This window comes from Eulemur rufifrons, chromosome 9, assembly GCF_041146395.1.
Source record: "Eulemur rufifrons isolate Redbay chromosome 9, OSU_ERuf_1, whole genome shotgun sequence".
Classification (NCBI taxonomy): domain Eukaryota; kingdom Metazoa; phylum Chordata; class Mammalia; order Primates; family Lemuridae; genus Eulemur; species Eulemur rufifrons.
Window position 1 is genome coordinate 38,012,030 of NC_090991.1, and position 17,722 is coordinate 38,029,751.

Consider the following 17,722-nt stretch of genomic DNA (forward strand, 5'->3'; position numbering starts at 1 on the left):
CTCCTCGCAACAGTAGAGATGTCACCCTGCCCTGCCTGCTTCCCACCGATATGACAAGGACCAAACAAGAACAAATAATTTCAAAAGTATTTTGAAGCCACCGTGTACTGCAGAAGTTCTGGTTAGGCTCAGGGGACAGTCTTTGATGATGGTTTATGGCTGTGGGTCCCAGGCAGGGGGCCCCAAATGGGGCAGTGAGGGTGAGGCCTGCCCACCTCATGGTGGCCATGGGGTGAGGGGGTGCCCTGTCACCAACCCTCACACAGTCGATGGCCGCATCGTCCTGGAGAGTCTCCTGCCACTGTGGAATCTGCAAGCTTGGCTCCATGCATGGGGCCGGGGGCCGTTCCCTTTGAGGGCCTCAGCTTGTTGAACCAGTGAAAGTAGAATCAGGACCCCAGGGCAGCCCACTCTGACCCTCCTGGTCCCGGAGCAGGTCACAGGGTCGGCCAATGGCAGAGTCTTTGAACAATAAAGAATAAGAAGAACAAAGCTAAGTACCACCAGATAGTTACACACATCGAGAGAGGAGAATCAGAGAATTAAAGACCAAAAATAAACCTGGTCCTTCTGCCTGGAAACGGGGGCTTTGCCAAGGCTTGGGCAGCCTGCTCTCGCTGCTCCCACACGGACTTGGTTTGCAAGGCTGGCATTTATGGAAGCGTTTATGTGCTTCTAAAGTTGTAATTTGCCAACCTCTTAAAATGCTTTATAAGCTTCTCTCTGAAATTATCCAAGGATTGGCAGTGGTGAACATGCCTCGCCCAGTGCAGTGGGCACCTCGGCAAGAAGCCCGAGAGCAGCTGGTGACGGTCTCCCTGGGGGCCCGCTCCGTGCAGCCCCTCCTGGGTGTGAACGCAGGGCCTTCGCCCTCCAGAGCAGCCTCTGCCCCGGCAAGGGTTTCCCCATGGCCTCCCCATCTCCCCTGCTCTCCCGGCAGGGCCCAGGGTTGGACTGTCACAGGGCTTCCCGATCTCAGCGCTGTCGACACCATGGCCGGGTCATTCTCTGTTGTCTGGGGCTCTCCTGTGCATTGCAAAATGTCTGACAGCATCCCCGGACTCTACCACCCTGTGCCAGTGGCAAAGCCCTGCCCCGGCTGTGACAACCAAAAATTTCTACAGATATTGCCAAATGTCCCAAGGTGCCAAAGAACCAGTCCCAGTTGAGAACCACTGGCCTGTCAGGACAGAGACAATGTCTCTGACCCAATCTCTCCCCACTTTGTTTTCTATGACAACTAATACAGAGTCGGGCTGTCTCTGTTGGGCCCACTCAGGCACATCCTCAACACACCTGTGCCTCAACTTACCTCATTTGGGACACGGAGTACTTGCTCTGCAACATAGGTCCACTTTTTCCTTGTAACAAAAAATTAGCCAGGCCGGGCGCAGTGGCTCACGCCTGTAATCCTAGCACTCTGGGAGGCCGAGGTGGGCGGATCGTTTGAGCTCAGGAGTTCGAGACCAGCCTGAGCAAGAGCGAGACCCCATCTCTACTAAAAATAGAAAGAAATTATATGGACAGCTAAAAATATATATAGAAAAAAATTAGCCGGGCATGGTGGTGCATGCCTGTAGTCCCAACTACTCGGGAGGCTGAGACAGGAGGATCCCTTGAGCTCAGGAGTTTGAGGTTGCTGTGAGCTAGGCTGATGCCACGGCACTCACTCTAGCCTGGGCAACAAAGTGAGACTCTGTCTCAAAAAAAAAAAAAAAAATTTGTTCAAGTGAAAAAGCACTTGGGACCCCCCGGCCCCTCCCCTGGAAAGCACGGTTCTATATAGTCTGTGTCAAATAACCACATCTATAGCTGGTGAGGAAGCTGTTGCCCGCTTAGGTTGGATTCCAGTACAGACATGCTGTAACAGGTACACAAAGTTGAAGAAGGCATTGCAGACGGTAAAAGAACTTACAATTAGACATTTCTAACCACCAATGTAGTTTTTCCAAAGAATCCAGGAAAGGTCTTGCTCATTCAGTTTTGATGGTGGAAGACTGAGGGCCATTTGCAGACCTGGTAAGGGTAGGCTTGCCAGATTTGGCAAGTAAAAATACATGTGATATTTGGGACACACTTGTACTAAAAAGAAATTATTTGTTGTTTATCTGAGGTTCCAATTTAACTGTGTGTTACCTGGCAGCCCTGGGTAAGGAAGCACGGCTGGAGGAGAGCCTTGGGCTAACGAGATGCAGCCGTTCCTCCCCTCCTCCCCTGGTGGCCTGTCACCATGGTTAGCTCTTCTTGGGGACAGACAGATCGGGCTTCCCTTGGAACATGATGCCTTTCTGTCTCCTGACTCCCTGCTCTCAGTGGCGGCCATTTTTGCCCTTCCAGGCCCAGAGAGCAGGACTTGGAGGTACCTGGGCTAAGTTGTCCTGCCTCCCATCCTGGCCACCTCAGTGACATTCCACCCTGATTGTAGTTGCCTTCAGTAGGGTGACTCAGACCATCCTGCACAAGATTTCGCAAGTCTTTCTCTGCTCCATTTCCAACCCCCCGCCCCAGCCCATGCCCCAAGCCTCCATCTGCCCCTGCTGTCACTCAGCCTCACCAGGCTGAAGACAACGTGAACACACATGCAGTGACCAAGGAGGTCTTGCCCCCGCTCCCTGGCTGCCCCTCCACTGTAGCGACCCTGGCCCTGAGCAGCGGCTCCTACGGAGACTCGGGGGCCCTACGAGGCTCGCAGGCCCGGATTTCGGACATGCTGCTCCGGGCCTGTCCTGAATGCCCATTAGGCCTCCACCTTACCCACCTTGAAACCCCCACTTTACAAGGCCCAGAGCTTCTCTAGAATTCTCATCTCTCCCAAAATACAAAAGCATTTTCTCTACCCCAGGGTGTGGTTCCGGCAATTGCTCAGGGCTTCAGGATCCTGCTCCAAGCTGCTCATGCCACAGTGGATGCCCAGAGAGCCACCCTGACCCGGTCCTAAGCCATACCTGACAGGATACGTGGAGAAGTCCAAGCTCGGCCCTCCACACCTCAGAGCCCACTGCCTCCTCCCCGGGGCCAGCTCTCGCTGCACGGCTGCGCTGACCGCCGGCTCCCATCTAGAAGGGTCCACAGACAGCCTCCTGTTCAGATCCACTGAGGCCCTACCTCCCCCCCACCCAGTTTGTATGGCCCAGAGCATTCCAGAGTGTCGTTTCTCTCCCCGGTGTGCTTGGAGAAGCTGTGGTTCGTGGAGATGCACAGCCAGGCCCACTGAGAGAAAGAGCCGGTACCTCAGTGTCTCGTGTCCCCTGATTCAAGTATCGTTTAACTGAACCACAAAGCGAATTTCCCAAACTCCCTGTTTGATTGGACTCAGCATCTGCATTTACCGGGGCGGCGTGCCGTCCGCCTGACTCTTCCCACGGACAACAGCGTGTCTGAAACCGGAGCGCGGGCTCCAGGCTGTCATTAGCCGTGCTCGACCCTGTGGGTTTCACTTTCAAACTGGTCTGAGATCCTGGGATGAAAGAAGCCACAGAATCATTATGACTGTTCATAAAAATGGGCCAAAAGAGTGAATAAACACCAGCTCTGTGCCGACTTCCCCAAATGCCCACCCTCCGCAAGTACCTGGGCAGGTCTCCGCAGCACCCACCCATCCACCTGTTCCCTCCCGAGCTCTGCGGGAGGGTGGAGGGGATGAGTGTGCCCAGCTCTTTCAGGGCCCTCCAGAGGAGCTGCTCAAGGAGACACAGCCCACACACCCTGCTCCACTCCAGCCACCAGCAGCCCCAGTGGCAACATCCAGAAGAGGGCAGGTCCCCAGGCAGCGCCTGACACGCTCTGACCCAGTCCAGGAGGAAGGAAGGGCCCCAGCAGCTGAGTAAGAGAAGCTGGAACCATCCATGATCAGACCCCAGAGACAAACGGCCCTGCTGGGACTTTGCTTCCCAGTCTTCCCCCAGGCTTCCCTGGGCCAGCACGGTGAGAGTCCCCTTGCTAGGAAGGCCTGGGCACCCTCGGCTCATACTCCAGGTCTTCTGTGGGTCCTCAGAGGAGGACCAGAGCAGAGGGGCAGCAGGCACCAAAGGAGCCTCAGGCCTGGAACTCTGCCCCCAGCCACGCCCTGCTGGCCAGATGCCCAGCTGCCCAACGCAACACGGGGACTGGACAGGGCCTGATGCTGGGGCCAGGCCTGGGCAGGACTGGGTCTGGGGCCCTGTCCACGCCCCCACCCCGGGACCCAGTGTCCCAGCAGGTGGCCAGAGAAGCATGGACCTGCTTTCTGGAGTGAGCCTGCCCCCTACAGGGCCCGGGCAGGACAGACACCCCATGGAGGAGGGCAGAAGTGCACTGGCCCATTGACCTGGGTGGAGCCTGGTAGAGAGGGAGGGGCCTGCTGCTCAGGGCGAGGACCAGGGTGGCAGGAGCAGCCGGGACTCTCACAGTAGCACAGCATCTCGCGACCTGCATGGAGCACCTGCTGTGTGCCAGGCTCCTCCCTCTGGAAACCGACCTGGCCCTGAGGCACCAGGACAGCACAGGATCATCTCGTGGTTGATTCCTTCGTCTCCTGGGCACAGGTGGCCAGGAGAGAGCCTCGTTTCTTCTCCAGATTCCTGGAGCTGAACACTTGACCCTTGACCAAGGGCCAGCCGCAGTCTTGGAAAGCGTGTTGGAACCAGTGATCCCAGCTCTCCCACGAGATGGGTCATTTAACCAGTCTGGGCCTCAGTCTTTCCACATGTAAAATGGGCACAATGGTGCCAACTCATGGGATTGCAAAGTTGAAATGAAATAAAGGATGAAAGGAGCTTTGTCGAGCAGGAAGTGCCGGATGCACCCTACGTTCCCTTTCCTACTGTCCCTTTATTCCAGAGTCTCTTGCACTAACATGCGCTCATTCACAGACAGTCAAGAGCACGGAGATGAGCCAGATGCCATCGGGACAGGGCTGTTTCCTCACTCAGAAGCAGCGGCGTGAGCCTGGGGTGGGCGTGACACCTAGGCCACCCCCGTGGAGGAGCAACATTTATACATCTGCCCCCTCCTCGAGTGGCCGCCCCACGTAGATGATTAAGTTAAAGCTGAGTCCTAGACAGCAACGGGGTCCTCACTCCCTGCCTCTCCCACCCCCCAGGCCACAGAGCTGGGGCCACGGCCTCCTTCTCCCAGCTCAGGGAGGCTTCCGCGGGCTTTGGCAGGAACACCTGCTCTTGGCCTGCCCTCCAGCTTCCCCAGGACTCCTGACGGGGCCAGAGGTCCTCAGGTGTGGCCCAGCGGCTTGGCGCCCTCCCCGGGGCCTGGGTGAAGGGCTCCCAGGCCAGATCGCCACTGGGCCAAGGGTGCAGCTCCTTTCACTGCTCCACGTGGGCGACTACCCTCACCCCCCACTGAGCTCCCCGAGACCCAGCCCAGGGCTATTTAGGGGCAGCTCTCTCCTTTTCTGAGCTGGTGCTACGGAGAAGGCATGGGGTCCGGACCCCAGGGTACCTGGACCAGCCAGGGCAGCTCGGGCTGAGGACGCAGGCCCCACTCTCAGTCCGGGGCAGGGGCTCCTTTCCCTCGTGCCCGCAACGCGACGAGCTTTCTTACCTCGCTCGCTCCCCACGGCTGTATCTGCCCCTCCCCCACTCCTCCATTCAGCACGTGGACTGGGCCCCTGCAACATCCTAGGTATGAGGATGAGGATGACTATGAAACCATCCCTGCCCTGAAGGAACTCACAGGGCATGACCAGAGGTATCGTTTACAGAGCACGTGCTACATGCCAGGGAGTGTTCTGAGCACTTGACTTTCATTAACCCGAGAGGGAGGCAGCACTCAGCAGATGAGGAAGGGAGGCTCAGGAAGGCTAAGTCACTTGCCCAGGGTGCAAACAGAGTAGGTGGCAGAGCCAGGACGCAAACCAGGTTACGGTGGCTCCAGAGCCTGCACTGTGGACCTGGCGCTCCGGTAATTGCTGGGACGGCTGAAGCGCAGGGGTCTGGCTGGGACCGGGGTAGGGCAGGGGGCGGCGGCGAAGACCAGAGAAGGGTGAGACCTGAGCTGAGCTCTGGAGATTATAATAATTTACGGTGGTGGGTATCTCCTTCATGGACTCCCTGAAGACACAGGCTGCCTTTTATTTGTCTCCTTTTCCCCCAGGATTCCATACAGCACCTGGTACACTGTGGGCACTCAGCAAATAGCTGCTGAATGAATAGGTTAACACAAAGGGTTAAGAGGTGTCGGGAGTGGGAGCAGGTCCTGTTTCTCTGTGATGCCTTCCTTAGCTCCCGGCACCATTCTGGGCATGTGAACTTGAACTGAGCCCCACCTCGTTCTGTAGTGGGGGTGGGCAGGGCCTGGGGGGGATCTGGAATGGGTGGAGGGTGGACACCTTCCTTCTGGCTTGGCGAGCTGGGCTGGGCATGTCTGAGTGACCCCCATGTGAATAAGCCGACCACTCGTAGCCCACAAACGCGTGTGAGCAGGGAAAGAGAAGAAGGTAGACAGTGAATGAGGACAGTAAACCACACAGGGGGCTGCAGAGGGGAGGGCGGGGGAATGAGAAGGGTGACAGGGGAGGAGGGAGATGGCCAGGGTGCCAGAGCTCTACCTACCCTCTGGCCTCAAAGACGATGACAAAAATCAAATGGCACCTGACAGGCATTTCCCCAGTTCATTCATTCATCTCAGCCTTTAATCCCCTGTGCTCCAGCCGGATGCCAGGCCCAAGAGGAGGAAGACACCGCCCTACCCCCTTAGAGCACACCATCAATGCTGGAGCAGGCGGGCACACATGTGTGAGCACCTAAGTGTGCCGCATGCCAGCCAAGTGCTGCAGAGGAGGAGGTGTTCATCCCGGTCTGAACTTCCAATAAAAGTTAGTCTCCAATACAATAAACACAGGGGTATGGAGAGAAAGGGGAGGAGGAAGGTCAGATCAGACTGGGGTCACTCGTTGAACCAGGGCCCCAGGATGCCCAGTCATGTGGCTGGCTGCCTCCCGCAGAGCAGTTTGGGATGGCAGGACCTTGGGGTGGGCTGGGGAGGCCAGGACAGGAGCCAGAGCTGGAGTTCCCAGCGATTGCCCCTGCTGGAGTACGGAGCTTGGGAGCAGGGCGGGAGGCCAAGGAGGAGGCTGTGGCCACAAACCCAGAGTTAGGACCAGGGAGGACGTTAAAGCTAAAGCAACATCCACAGGAAGGACTCGTGCAAGGGGTGAGGGGGAGAGGAGGCCAGAATGATTCCAGGGCTCCTGGCTCCGGTTTCCACATCCTCAAGGATGGGGACAAGGAAGGAGCTGATCTGGGAGAAGGACGGGAGCTCCTCTGCACGTGGGGATTGGAGGAGGTGGGGTCTGGTGCACAGTCGGGCTCGGGGGTCTGAAGCTGAGCGGGGCCCCGCGGGAGATTCAGGTTCAGGAGTCACCTGAACAGACAGGTAATTGTAACCCTGGTCATGTCCAGGATGGTCCAACGGGACCACGAAGAGAAAAGGGAGGAGAAGGCCTATGCCAAAGTCCAGGGCATGTTGACATAGGGCGTCAGCAGGGAAAGAGGAGGCTGCACTTCGGAGCTGAGGCTTCCTGAGGGGCAGAGGACCGTGCAGAGAGAAGAAGGAGGGGGACAGCAGGCCATGGAGCCTGCCAATGAGCGTTTGGAGTGGCAGGCCTTTGGGGTGGGCTGAGAAGACAGCAGGACGGGATGCCTCAGGCCAGAGTGGAGCCATCAGCCTGCAGGAAGCAGGGAGGCAGCAGGTTGGGGCTGGGCCTCTGTCTCCCCAAGTCACCCCTTGACTGCCCCTTGCAGCCTCTGTACCTTTCCCCACATTTCCCACCACGTGACTCGCCTACAACCCCACTGCTGCCTTTGTCACTAGACGTCCCGCAGCACTGCTGAGCTGGCTAATGTGTCCCTGCACTGTCCTGGTGTGTTCCCTTAGTCCATGTTTGCTGGGCACCATCATGTAAGAGCTACCTGTGTCCTCTGTGTTTGTCATTTTTGCACCCATGTGCCTTGTGTCCTTCTTAGCTGTGCAGATCCCCAGGCCTGTCCTTGTCTGGGTTAGCGGCTCAGCCCAACTGTGCCCACCTCCCCCCCAACCCTAAATCAGGGCCTTAGCAGGGGCCACCCTCAGAAACCAGGCCAGAACCAAAAATACGTTTGCAAAAAGGCAGGAAACTTTATTGAGTTATCTTTTCTTTTTAGTAGAGAAGTTGAGAAACCAAAGAGTAACCAGGTGGGGGAGGGAAGAGAGGGGCAGGGAGGGTCCACCCAGGGGGAGCGTCAGGACGGCCCTAGGAGCAGAGGGCCTGAGCCCCCCATCCTTCATCCCCTCTCTTCTGCAGGGAACATCAGCTCTCTCCTCTGGGTGCTGCAGACAGAGGGAGGGGGTGCCAGGCAGATTTAAGACCTACTGACGTCGGCCATCGGAGGTGCGGCGAGCTGAGCCATTAGCAGCAATGCTGACGCTTCCTGGAAAACAGAGGAGACAAGATGCTCAGGTTAGAGAAGACCCACCTCAAGCCAGGTCAGGGACCCCAGGAAGGCTCACAAACTCCTAATTAGTCGGGTGTTGTGTTGATAGGGACTCTATTGTCCAAAGGTGGCTCTCTCCAAGACAGCCCAGTGGCTCCATGGGGCAGGGCCATCTACTTAGGAAAACAGCTGAGCCAAGGACCACCTGCCCAGTAGCTCCCTCCTTCCCTCCCCCTGGGAGCCCAGCACCCCCTGCCTCCCGTCCCCGCCCCACCCCAAGGAGCAGTGAGCCTAGCCCCGCCTCCCTGTGAGCTGTTTCCTTACCTCCTGCAGAGGTGAAGCCGGCTATCCTGGGAGAGAGGAGAGAAGCAACTGTGAGCAGAGGGTAAGGCCAGGACAGGAGCCCCTGCGTTGGACTCTCACTGAGCTGTGCTCCAGTTCAAGGGCAGCAGCATCAACTACCCGCCAGGCCTGTCTGTCTGTCTGCCTATCTCTCTGTCTGAGAGGCCTCAAGAGGAGAGATCATTGGCGCATTTGCCAGAAGCTCTGTCCTCCCTCTGGTTCACTCAACCCCTCCCCCGAGCCCACAAGGAAGGCCCAGTCTCTGCAAATGGCCTGAAGGCAGTTAAACCACCATAGACATAGCTTTGTTTGGCTGAGCTGAATCCAAGCTCATTTTTTTCCCAATATTAGTTGGTCCCTCCGCAGTCCCTATTCCTGCCCGTCCATTTCAGGGGCCTGAAAGAGAAAGTTTTTAAATGTCCCCACAGCCTGATTCAAGAGATCATCTTCAGGCTCAGACAGGTGACCATCCCCTCTCTGACACCAGTGGGCTGACCTCTGAGGCCCTGCCTGCTCTACGTTCTGCAGAGGGAGGCTGGAGGGACCTACTTGGCGTCCTGGCCCTCGAGCAGGCTGCGGTAGGTGGCGATCTCCTGCTCCAGCCGCGTCTTGATGTCCAGCAGCACCTTGTACTCCTGGTTCTGGCACTCCATCTCACTGCGCAGCTCGCTCAGCTGGGACTCGATGCTGCTGATGAGCCCCTGGATCTGCTGCAGCTGCAGGGCGTAGCGGCACTCCGTCTCCGCCAGCGAGTTCTCCAGCCCCGCTTTCTGGTGGGGCGAGAGAGAAGATGTTACGGGGGAGCCAGGCCAGAGGGAGACCTGGAGGAGGTGGCCGCCGGGCAGGGGGCCGCAGGTGTACCATGCTCAGCTGGGACTGCAGCTCGATCTCCAGGCCCTGCAGCGTGCGCCTGAGCTCTGTGATCTCTGTCTTGCTGGTCTGGATCATGGCGGTGCTGGAAGTGACCTCCTTGTTCAGCTCTGCACTCTGGAATTCAAGCAGGAAGGAGGTGACGGAAGAGCTCAGCTAGAAGAGACTGACCAAGAGGCCGTGTCTGCCTGGCACCACCTGGCTACGTGGGGTGAGAGGGCCGGTACCTTGCTCTGGAACCACTCCTCCGCGTCCCGGCGGTTCCTCTCCGCCATGGCCTCGTACTGCTCCCTCATCTCCGCCAGCACGCGGGTCAGGTCGATGCCTGGGGTGGCGTCCATCTCCACGTTGACCTGGCCGACCACCTGGTTGCTGAACTCCTTCATCTCCTGTGGGGGGGAAAGGAAGCTGCATGAAACTCCTTGTCCTCCCCCTCCTTGGCTCTGAAAGCTGGTGGAGTGTTCTGGAAAGCGCTCCCAGGTCCCGCAGTGGAGGGCTCAGCCTAGCTGCAGCAGAGGGCCCCCCTTTCTCCCTGGAGGTGCCTTGGCCCATGGCAGGCCTGTGATTCCCCCCTCACCTCCTCATGGTTCTTCTTTATGTAGGCCAGCTCCTCGTTCAGACTCTCGATCTGCAACTCCAGGTCGGTCTTGGACAGGGTCAGCTCGTCCAGCACGCGGCGCAGGCCATTGATGTCAGCCTCCACGCTCTGACGCAGGGTCAGCTCGTTCTCATGCCTGAAATAGTGGGGAAAAAAACATTTTTTGCAAAAGCAAGACATGGGTGATATTAGACACTCCCCGTACCTCTGCACGGGACTCTGCTGCTTCTCCAAGACCTTCACTCTCGGGGTGCTCCAATTCCATTGACCAGAGGAGCATTTGCCTAAGCTAAGAGCCTGCTGGGAAAGGAGAATGAGGGAAACAAACTCACTTGAGCCTGAAGTCATCCGCAGCCAACCTGGCATTGTCGATCTCCAGGATGACCCGGTTGTTGTCAATGGTGGCAGCCAGGATCTACAAAATACAGAAGAAGGTGACCTCTTGCAGGGGTCCACATGTCTGGGGAGGAGGACTGAGAAAACACGGCAGGACTGGTTCTCGTGGGACCCTGCCTCCTCCCTGTCCTGCGAGCCGGGACAAGGCACTTCCCTCTTCTACGCGGTGAGAGTGGGGCTGGCCAGCCTGTCCCATCGCCCCAGCATTCTATGTGTGGCCCTGAAAGGGAAGATCCAGGACATGCCTTTCAGGGGAATGATAGCCGAGAACATCTCGGGTTAGTCATGTCTCGGCAGCATCAGGCCAGCAACCTCTGGGGGCCCCTGTCTTGAGAGCCTCCTCCTGGAAGTCAGAAGGGACTCGGCTTGGCTCCACATTGCATGACAACGTCCCTGGAGCAGGCCTCCCAGCTGAGCACAGGGGAAATCCAACAGCTATTCCCACCCATCCAAATCTCTAGTCCCAACTTTTATATCTCAAAGCATTTGAAACCCACCCCACAGGGCTGGGACTCAGCCCCCGCTGGTGGATTTCTGTTCCGACAGGCTGGTACGCAGCGTAAGGGGCAGGCCTCGGTGGACAGGAGCCAGGCTCTGGGCCACCCGAGCCTCTGCCTCCCTCCCTCTGCCACCGCCAATTAGGAATTACAGTTTCAACGGGTGCCCTACAAAATAAACAGTTATTCCCAGAACAATGACTGAACATGTCTCCCTTTCTCTGTTGATTTTAGTCATTCTTCATTGTAAAACTGTCATGTTTCCAAATAACTCAGTGGGCTAGGATTATAGAGATCGAGTCACTAATAACATAACTGTTTGGAAAGCAGTAAAACTTTTTGACATGATTAAGAACAATGAAAGCAAATAGTGGGACAACATGCATCTGGGAAGCTGTGGCACGAGAAAGCCCATGAGCAGAGACTCTGCAGTAAAAGATTAGAATTTTCCCCTGCAAGAAGGGTGCGAATTCCATCCACACCTGCTCTCTGTGACGCAGCATTTCCTGGCCTCCGAGGCTGTGCCCTGCCCTGAGGACCCCTGCTTAGCTTCCAAGGGCTCACCTTGTCCCGGAGCTCTTCGATGGTCTTGTAGTAGTGGCTGTAGTCTCGCTCGGGGCTGCTCGGGGCCTGCTTCTGGTACCAGTCACGGATCTTCACCTCCAGCTCAGTGTTGGCCTCCTCCAGGGCGCGCACCTTGTCCAGGTAGGAGGCCAGGCGCTCGTTGAGGTTCTGCATGGTGATCTTCTCATTGCCGGAAAGGAGACCACCATCGCCACCACCAAAACCACCAGCAAAGCTACCACCAAAACCCCCACCAAAGCTACCACCAAAACCCCCACCAACGCCAGCTCCAAAGCCTCCACCAAAGCCACTACCAGCCCCTCCACCAAAGCCACAGCTCACGCCACCCCCGTATCCCCCGGCTGAGCCGCCAGAGACAAACCGGCTTGAACAGGAAGAGACACCGCGGCCTCCCCCCAGCTGGCAAGAGCCACCCCCGAAACCACCTCCATAGCTGGCGGAGGAACTCTGCAGGCGAACGCTCATGGCGAGAGGGGGATTGAGATCAGGTGCAGAGAGAAGCTTGGCTTGGCTTGGCTTGGGCCGAGGATGGTGGCTCTTCCCTGGAGTGGATGCCTTTTATACACCTCCGTGGGGGCTGGACGTCTTCTCTCCTCCCTTCCCCACCCTCTGACTTGCTGCCAACTGCACTTCTGATTCCCACAGCCCAGTTACCTCTGCTCTCCAGGGTGGGTTGTGCCTTTTGGGGGTGGCTTTTTTCTAATCCTCAACAAAAGAGATGATTCAGAGGGGACAGCGTTCTGCCCGCAATTGCCCTTTTGACAGCTGCATTCTGTGCTCCCTCTCCGCTTAAGGAGCTCACCCTGCAGGCTCTCGGCCCCACCCAGTATTAGCATGGGGACCGAGCTGCGAAGGTCTGCCAAGGAGCCTCTGCCAAGGGAAGGGTGGCCGCAGAGTGGCCCTGTGCTTTGCAAGATCACCGCAGCCCTTGACCTCCCTTTCTTCTCTCCCTAAAACTGCTGAAGATGTTCTGGATCCTTCCTAGCTCTTCATCCACACCAGCACTCCCAACGACTCTGGTGACAAACTGCTTGGTCTTGTAGAACAAACTGCCTTGAAAGTGTTTTGCCCAAGAAAGAAACAGCCCCAAGACTATCAGGAAAAGTCACAGTGACAGGGACCTTAGGGGGTCTTCAGGACACTCAAGCACAGCTGGGGAAACTGAGGCATGGAAAGACGAAGCCGCCTTGCACATTATAATAGCCAGTATTCTCAGGGCTCTTACCGTAGGCAGCCTCTGGGCCAAGTCCTTCACACTCCCCGTCCCATTTCATCTTTGCAACAGCCCCTTGCGGTGGGTCCTACTATTGTCTCTCTTCCACACATGAGGAAAATGAGCCTTAGGACTGAAACCCAAATCTGGCTCTGTCTGACACTGAGGTTCATTTTAAGTATATTTTTCACACTATAAAATGTATACGTCACGTGTCCTGCTTGTGTCTTTTGGCCCATGCATGGCCTGTGTACCCACCACCCAACACACTTCCTACACTCCATAAAGCTCCTTGTACCTTTCCCAGCCAATTGCCGACACCCCACACACCTGACATAACCACTGACAGCCTCTGTCACCATAGCCCAGCTCCGAGGTTCTCAGCCAGGGGCTACTTTGCTCCCCAGGGGACATTTGACAATGTCTAAAGACATTTTGGTTGTCCAGGGATGGGGCTAAACACCCTACAATGCACAGGACCGTTCCCACAACAAAGAATCATCGGGCCCAAAATGTGAGGAGCGTCAAGGTTGAGGTGCCCTAGATCAGTGTGACCTGTGGTTTCGTCACTCTGTCATACTAACCGCCGTAGCCGCACAGCCGCGTCCGGAAGGCAGGTCTTGCAATAACCCGCACGGGGCCCCTTCTAGTGCCCCAGCCGTGTGAGGTGTTTGACTAAGAGGACACATAGGAGGATGCGTCCCAGGGGCTGGGGCCAGGGTCCCTTGGGATGTGGCTGAGAAACGCAAGGACTGTGTAGTGACCCTGCCAGGGGAGGCCTCACCATTCGGGCTGGATTCAGCAAGACCAGAAATGAGAGACCTGAGTCAGGGCTTTCTTGCCCTTTGTTTTCTGGGGTAGGGAAGTGGGCCTGTGTCTCACCCAGCCAGCATCTGCACCAGTGGGAAAGCCGGGGTGTCTGCCGCTGCCCAACAGCCCCCAACCCCACGGCAGTGCCAGGGATTCAGGCTGACCTCTGACCCTGCCCAGCCCTCCTGCCTGAGGTGACAGCTCAGCTCTCTCTCTCTGAAAAGGGGTGATTCAGCCCAAAGCAGGAGTGCTCAGGCTCTAGTAGAGGATCAAAACTGACAGCAAGGTGATTAATGGAACCTGCCAGGCCTGGGGTGACAATGCCCCAGTCCTCCCGGGGCTGACAAGCAGGTTCATGCCAACGCCTCTTAGAGTAACAATGCCGCAGATCCTCCAAAGCCCCGGTAGGACAAACATGGGTGGCCCATGGCATGTCTCCCCTAGGGGTCAGGGCACGGCCCCGCCCCTCCGCACGGGGACTCATGGTGCCTTGACACAAGAAAGCCTTCCTCCAACACGCGGGGAACCCCAGGGCCCACAGGACTAGGGGACACATGCCAGGCCCTCCTGGAGGAAGTGGGGCAGAGACCCAGCTCTCCTCTCCCGTCCCCGGTCCTAGTGGAGACAGGACAGAGCTAGAGCCAAGGAGCTGCTAGCTTGGCTTAGGCTTTCTGCTTTGCTTTTTGGCAAAATAACATGAAATGACTGCGATCCCTCCCCAGTAACGTTTCAAGGGAACAGAGGGAAACCTGCAAGCCAGGCAGTGCTTAATAACACATCGTCCTTGAGTCTCGAAAGCACAGGAGAAGGTTTTATTAGCCCCATTTTATAGATGAGGCAGTTGAGGTTCAGGGAGGGCAAGTCACTTGCCCGAGGACACCATGAAGTCAAGATTTAAATCTGGCTTCTGGCTCTCTCTGCCCTGACAGTGTCTTGGCAGCCTAAGTACCCTGCTCTCCTGGGATCTGTGAGCTGCTCTGTCAAACTGTCAAACCCAAGAAGGGAGTCATGGAAACCCGTGATCTGTAGCCAAGTCAGAAGCTGCGGGTCACCGGGGGACCTGCTACTTGTGACAGGCATCTCAAGCGAGGGGCATCTCAGTCTTGTGGGACTGAGCCCTTCATCCGTGGGGTCTGTGCTAACTCCAGGTGGGGTCAGAAGTGGGTTGACTTGTAGGATACACAGCTGGTGTCGGAGACTTGCGTGGTGCGGGGTCACAGAAGTGGTCTGTGTTGAGTATGAGCACAGGTAAGAAGGAAAAGCAGTTTCTTTCTCCGATATTCACGTTCTATACATGTTAAGAGATAATAAAGCTAACACTAGCTGACATTTACTGAAGACTAGGTGAAATGTGAAACACTCTACATGCATGAGCTCACCTGGTCCTCAAAACAACTCTACTATTTTTATCACACTCTTTTTTCAGGTGAGGAAACTGAGGCCCAGGGAGGTTAAACACATTGCCCAAACCAGAAAGTGCGATTGTGTCCGTGGAGAACCCCTTTCAGGCCAGTGTGAGCACCACCCCGTGCAAGCAAGGACACCCCCTGGCCTCGCCCTTTCTCAGGCCAACCTATCACCCCAGGTGGGGCCGGCGGATGGTCCTGCCAGGCCTGTGCAGCCGATGCCATGACAGGGCAGCCTGTCTGCCATCTGTCCCCGGTCTGAGCTCCAAGGCTCAGGGGCCTGTGGAAGTGCTTGCTCAGCACAGAACTGTTGCAGGGACTTTCCCATCCAACCACCATCACACGTGTGGAAACTGAGGCCCAGAATGCTGAGGCCCAGGACGGTGGGAACAAGAAAAAATTGAATGGATTTGTCCAGCTCTGCCGCCAGTTCACCATGGGCCTGACACTGCCATGATTTCTAAGTTTCCTTCAGCAAGCGGCCTTTCTGAGTCTCTGGTTCATCTGCAGAGCTCAGGCCTAAACCCTGTCCCCCAGATCCTAACCGAGAATCCCTTGCTTGAATCAGACACCGCCCTCCCTCCCTCTCTCTCAGGACTCCAAGGGCCCAGAGCCCAGGACGGCCGACTCACCACCCAAAGGGTCTCGAGGCTCCCCCACAGGGGACGGGCCTCTCCTGAAAGGTGGCCTGTCCCCAGACAGTCACCCTGGGCCCTCTGGGCAGCTCCCCCCTCCTCGGAGATGCCTGCTTGGTATTACTCAGAAGTCCTTGCAGACATGCCTCAATGCCTCAGGCCCTTACCTTTCTATAGCACCCAGCTTTCTAAAGTCTCTTTGATATCACCCAGACTTCCCAGAAATTCAGCTAAGTCAGCAAAGGCTTTGGACAAGGTAGACCAGAGTTTCAACCCTTCATCTGCAATCGACTAGCTGTGTGACCTCAGGAAAGTCACTCAACCTCTCAGTGCCTCTGTGGCCACCACTGGAGAATGGGCATGAGGTGAGTTAATATTTGAGGCTTTTCAAATACCTGGGCTGTGGGAGGCGCTGGGCAGGTGGAAGGTTGCTATGGCCTCCCTCTTACAAATGAGGAAATGCAAGTCACGCATGGCGAGTGACCTGTCCGAGAATTCTTCCCAGCCTCCACCCGGCACTGACACATTTCTTTGCTCACAGCAAGCACACAAATGGCAGTTGGTGGCCTTCCTATTTTATTTCTCTCACTCCATCTTGGGTTCCCTGAGGATAGGACCTTTGTCAAATATGTCTCCAGATACTGCTCCTGGCATAGGAAAGCCCTTGATAAATGCCTGAGAAGCTGTTTTGGGGACACTTTGCTGCCTTTAGGTGAGAAGGAAGGGCAAACGAGAGTGGGGTCACCCCAGCTCCAAATCTCATTTTCTCCTGTGCAGCCTGCTGTCACCAGGTGGGCACACTCCCCAGATACCGATGAACATCCAAAGCCATGCCCAGGCAGGAGAAAGCAAAGGAGAAGTAAGTTCGTGCATTAATTTTACAAATACATATTCAGCACCCACACTGAGGGTTTAGCGGTGAATACAGTGAACACAGTCCCTGCTGTCACAGATCTTACAGTCTGGGCTCCCCCCGAGGTCCCGAATATGGAGCATCTCATAGAGACCTTAGTGATCCTCTCATCCAGCCAGACTCCCGATTTACAGATGGGGAAACTGAGACCCAGAGAGAGGCAGGGACCAGCCACAGTCCTCAGGGAGACAGTGGCAGGCATGTCCCGTGCCTGCTCTGGGAAGCCCAGCCTGAGCAGAGGACACACCCAAGGTCCTAATCTCTAGTCCCAAAGCCACCCTCTCTCTGTGGGGAGAAGGGAGGGGATATCACCTGCTGCCTCCTTCCCTGATTGGCTGAAAACCAAGCCTGAGCTCAACCCAGAGCAGTCGGAAGATGCACCACCTCTGTCTATGGACTATTTAAGGGCTTAGCGGGGCGTAAGCCATCCCTGGGGACGGATGTCTCACTCCAGGGTCAGGCTGGGGACAGGACTTGGCAAGTTCCAAGGATTTCTCTGACAGTACCTCTTGGAATCCCAGGAGAGCAGAAACAGGCACTCCAGGGAGATAGAAACAGATTGCCCTCCTACCCCCCAACTCGGGGTCTGGCCCCAAGAGAAGCCACACGAGATGTGGCCCATGGGCTGAGTGCCACCTAGCCTCGCTGCTCCTTTTACAGAGATTGTTATTTTTGGAAACTAAAAGCTGAGAAAACCCTTTGCTGGCTGCTTGGAAGGCCTGAGACCTCTCAACAGAGGCCCACAGTCCAGCGAGGCAGAAGCAGCAGCTGGGGACACTGGCTACAACTGCCAGGGGCTGACGGGGGCTTGGGAATGAGCCTGGCGTGTTCCCAGGAGGACAAGGCAGCTGACGGTGGGGGCTTCAGTGTGAGCTTAAACCACAGCATGAGAGACCGAGGTTAGAGGTGAGGACGATCTTTCTGACACTAGTGCCTGTATGACATTTGAAGAGGCTGCCCACAGAGGGTAAGACATGGGCTTTACTGCACACCGTCTTAAGAACCATGTCTCAGCTTCTGTCACCTCATGATGTCAGGGAAAATCAAGGGCC

The 17,722-nt window shown here is 56.6% G+C and overlaps 1 protein-coding gene across 2 annotated transcripts; it reads right to left on the reverse strand.

Moving 5' to 3' along the window:
* Nucleotides 1-9,292: 9,292 nt before the first annotated feature.
* LOC138391583 (keratin, type I cytoskeletal 13) lies at nt 9,293-12,158 on the reverse strand. Of its 2 annotated transcripts, XM_069481417.1 has the most exons (7): nt 12,013-12,080; nt 11,673-11,901; nt 10,548-10,630; nt 10,195-10,351; nt 9,845-10,006; nt 9,609-9,734; nt 9,293-9,517 (listed from the first exon to the last, which is right to left on the reverse strand). In XM_069481417.1, the coding sequence occupies exons 2-7, from the start codon at nt 11,844-11,846 to the stop codon at nt 9,293-9,295; spliced, it is 927 nt and encodes a 308-aa protein (XP_069337518.1). In that variant the 5' UTR covers nt 11,847-11,901; nt 12,013-12,080. The 2 variants fall into 2 exon arrangements, with proteins under 2 accessions (XP_069337518.1, XP_069337516.1); XM_069481415.1 differs by having other exon boundaries at nt 11,673-12,158.
* Between the last annotated feature and the right edge of the window lie 5,564 nt (nt 12,159-17,722).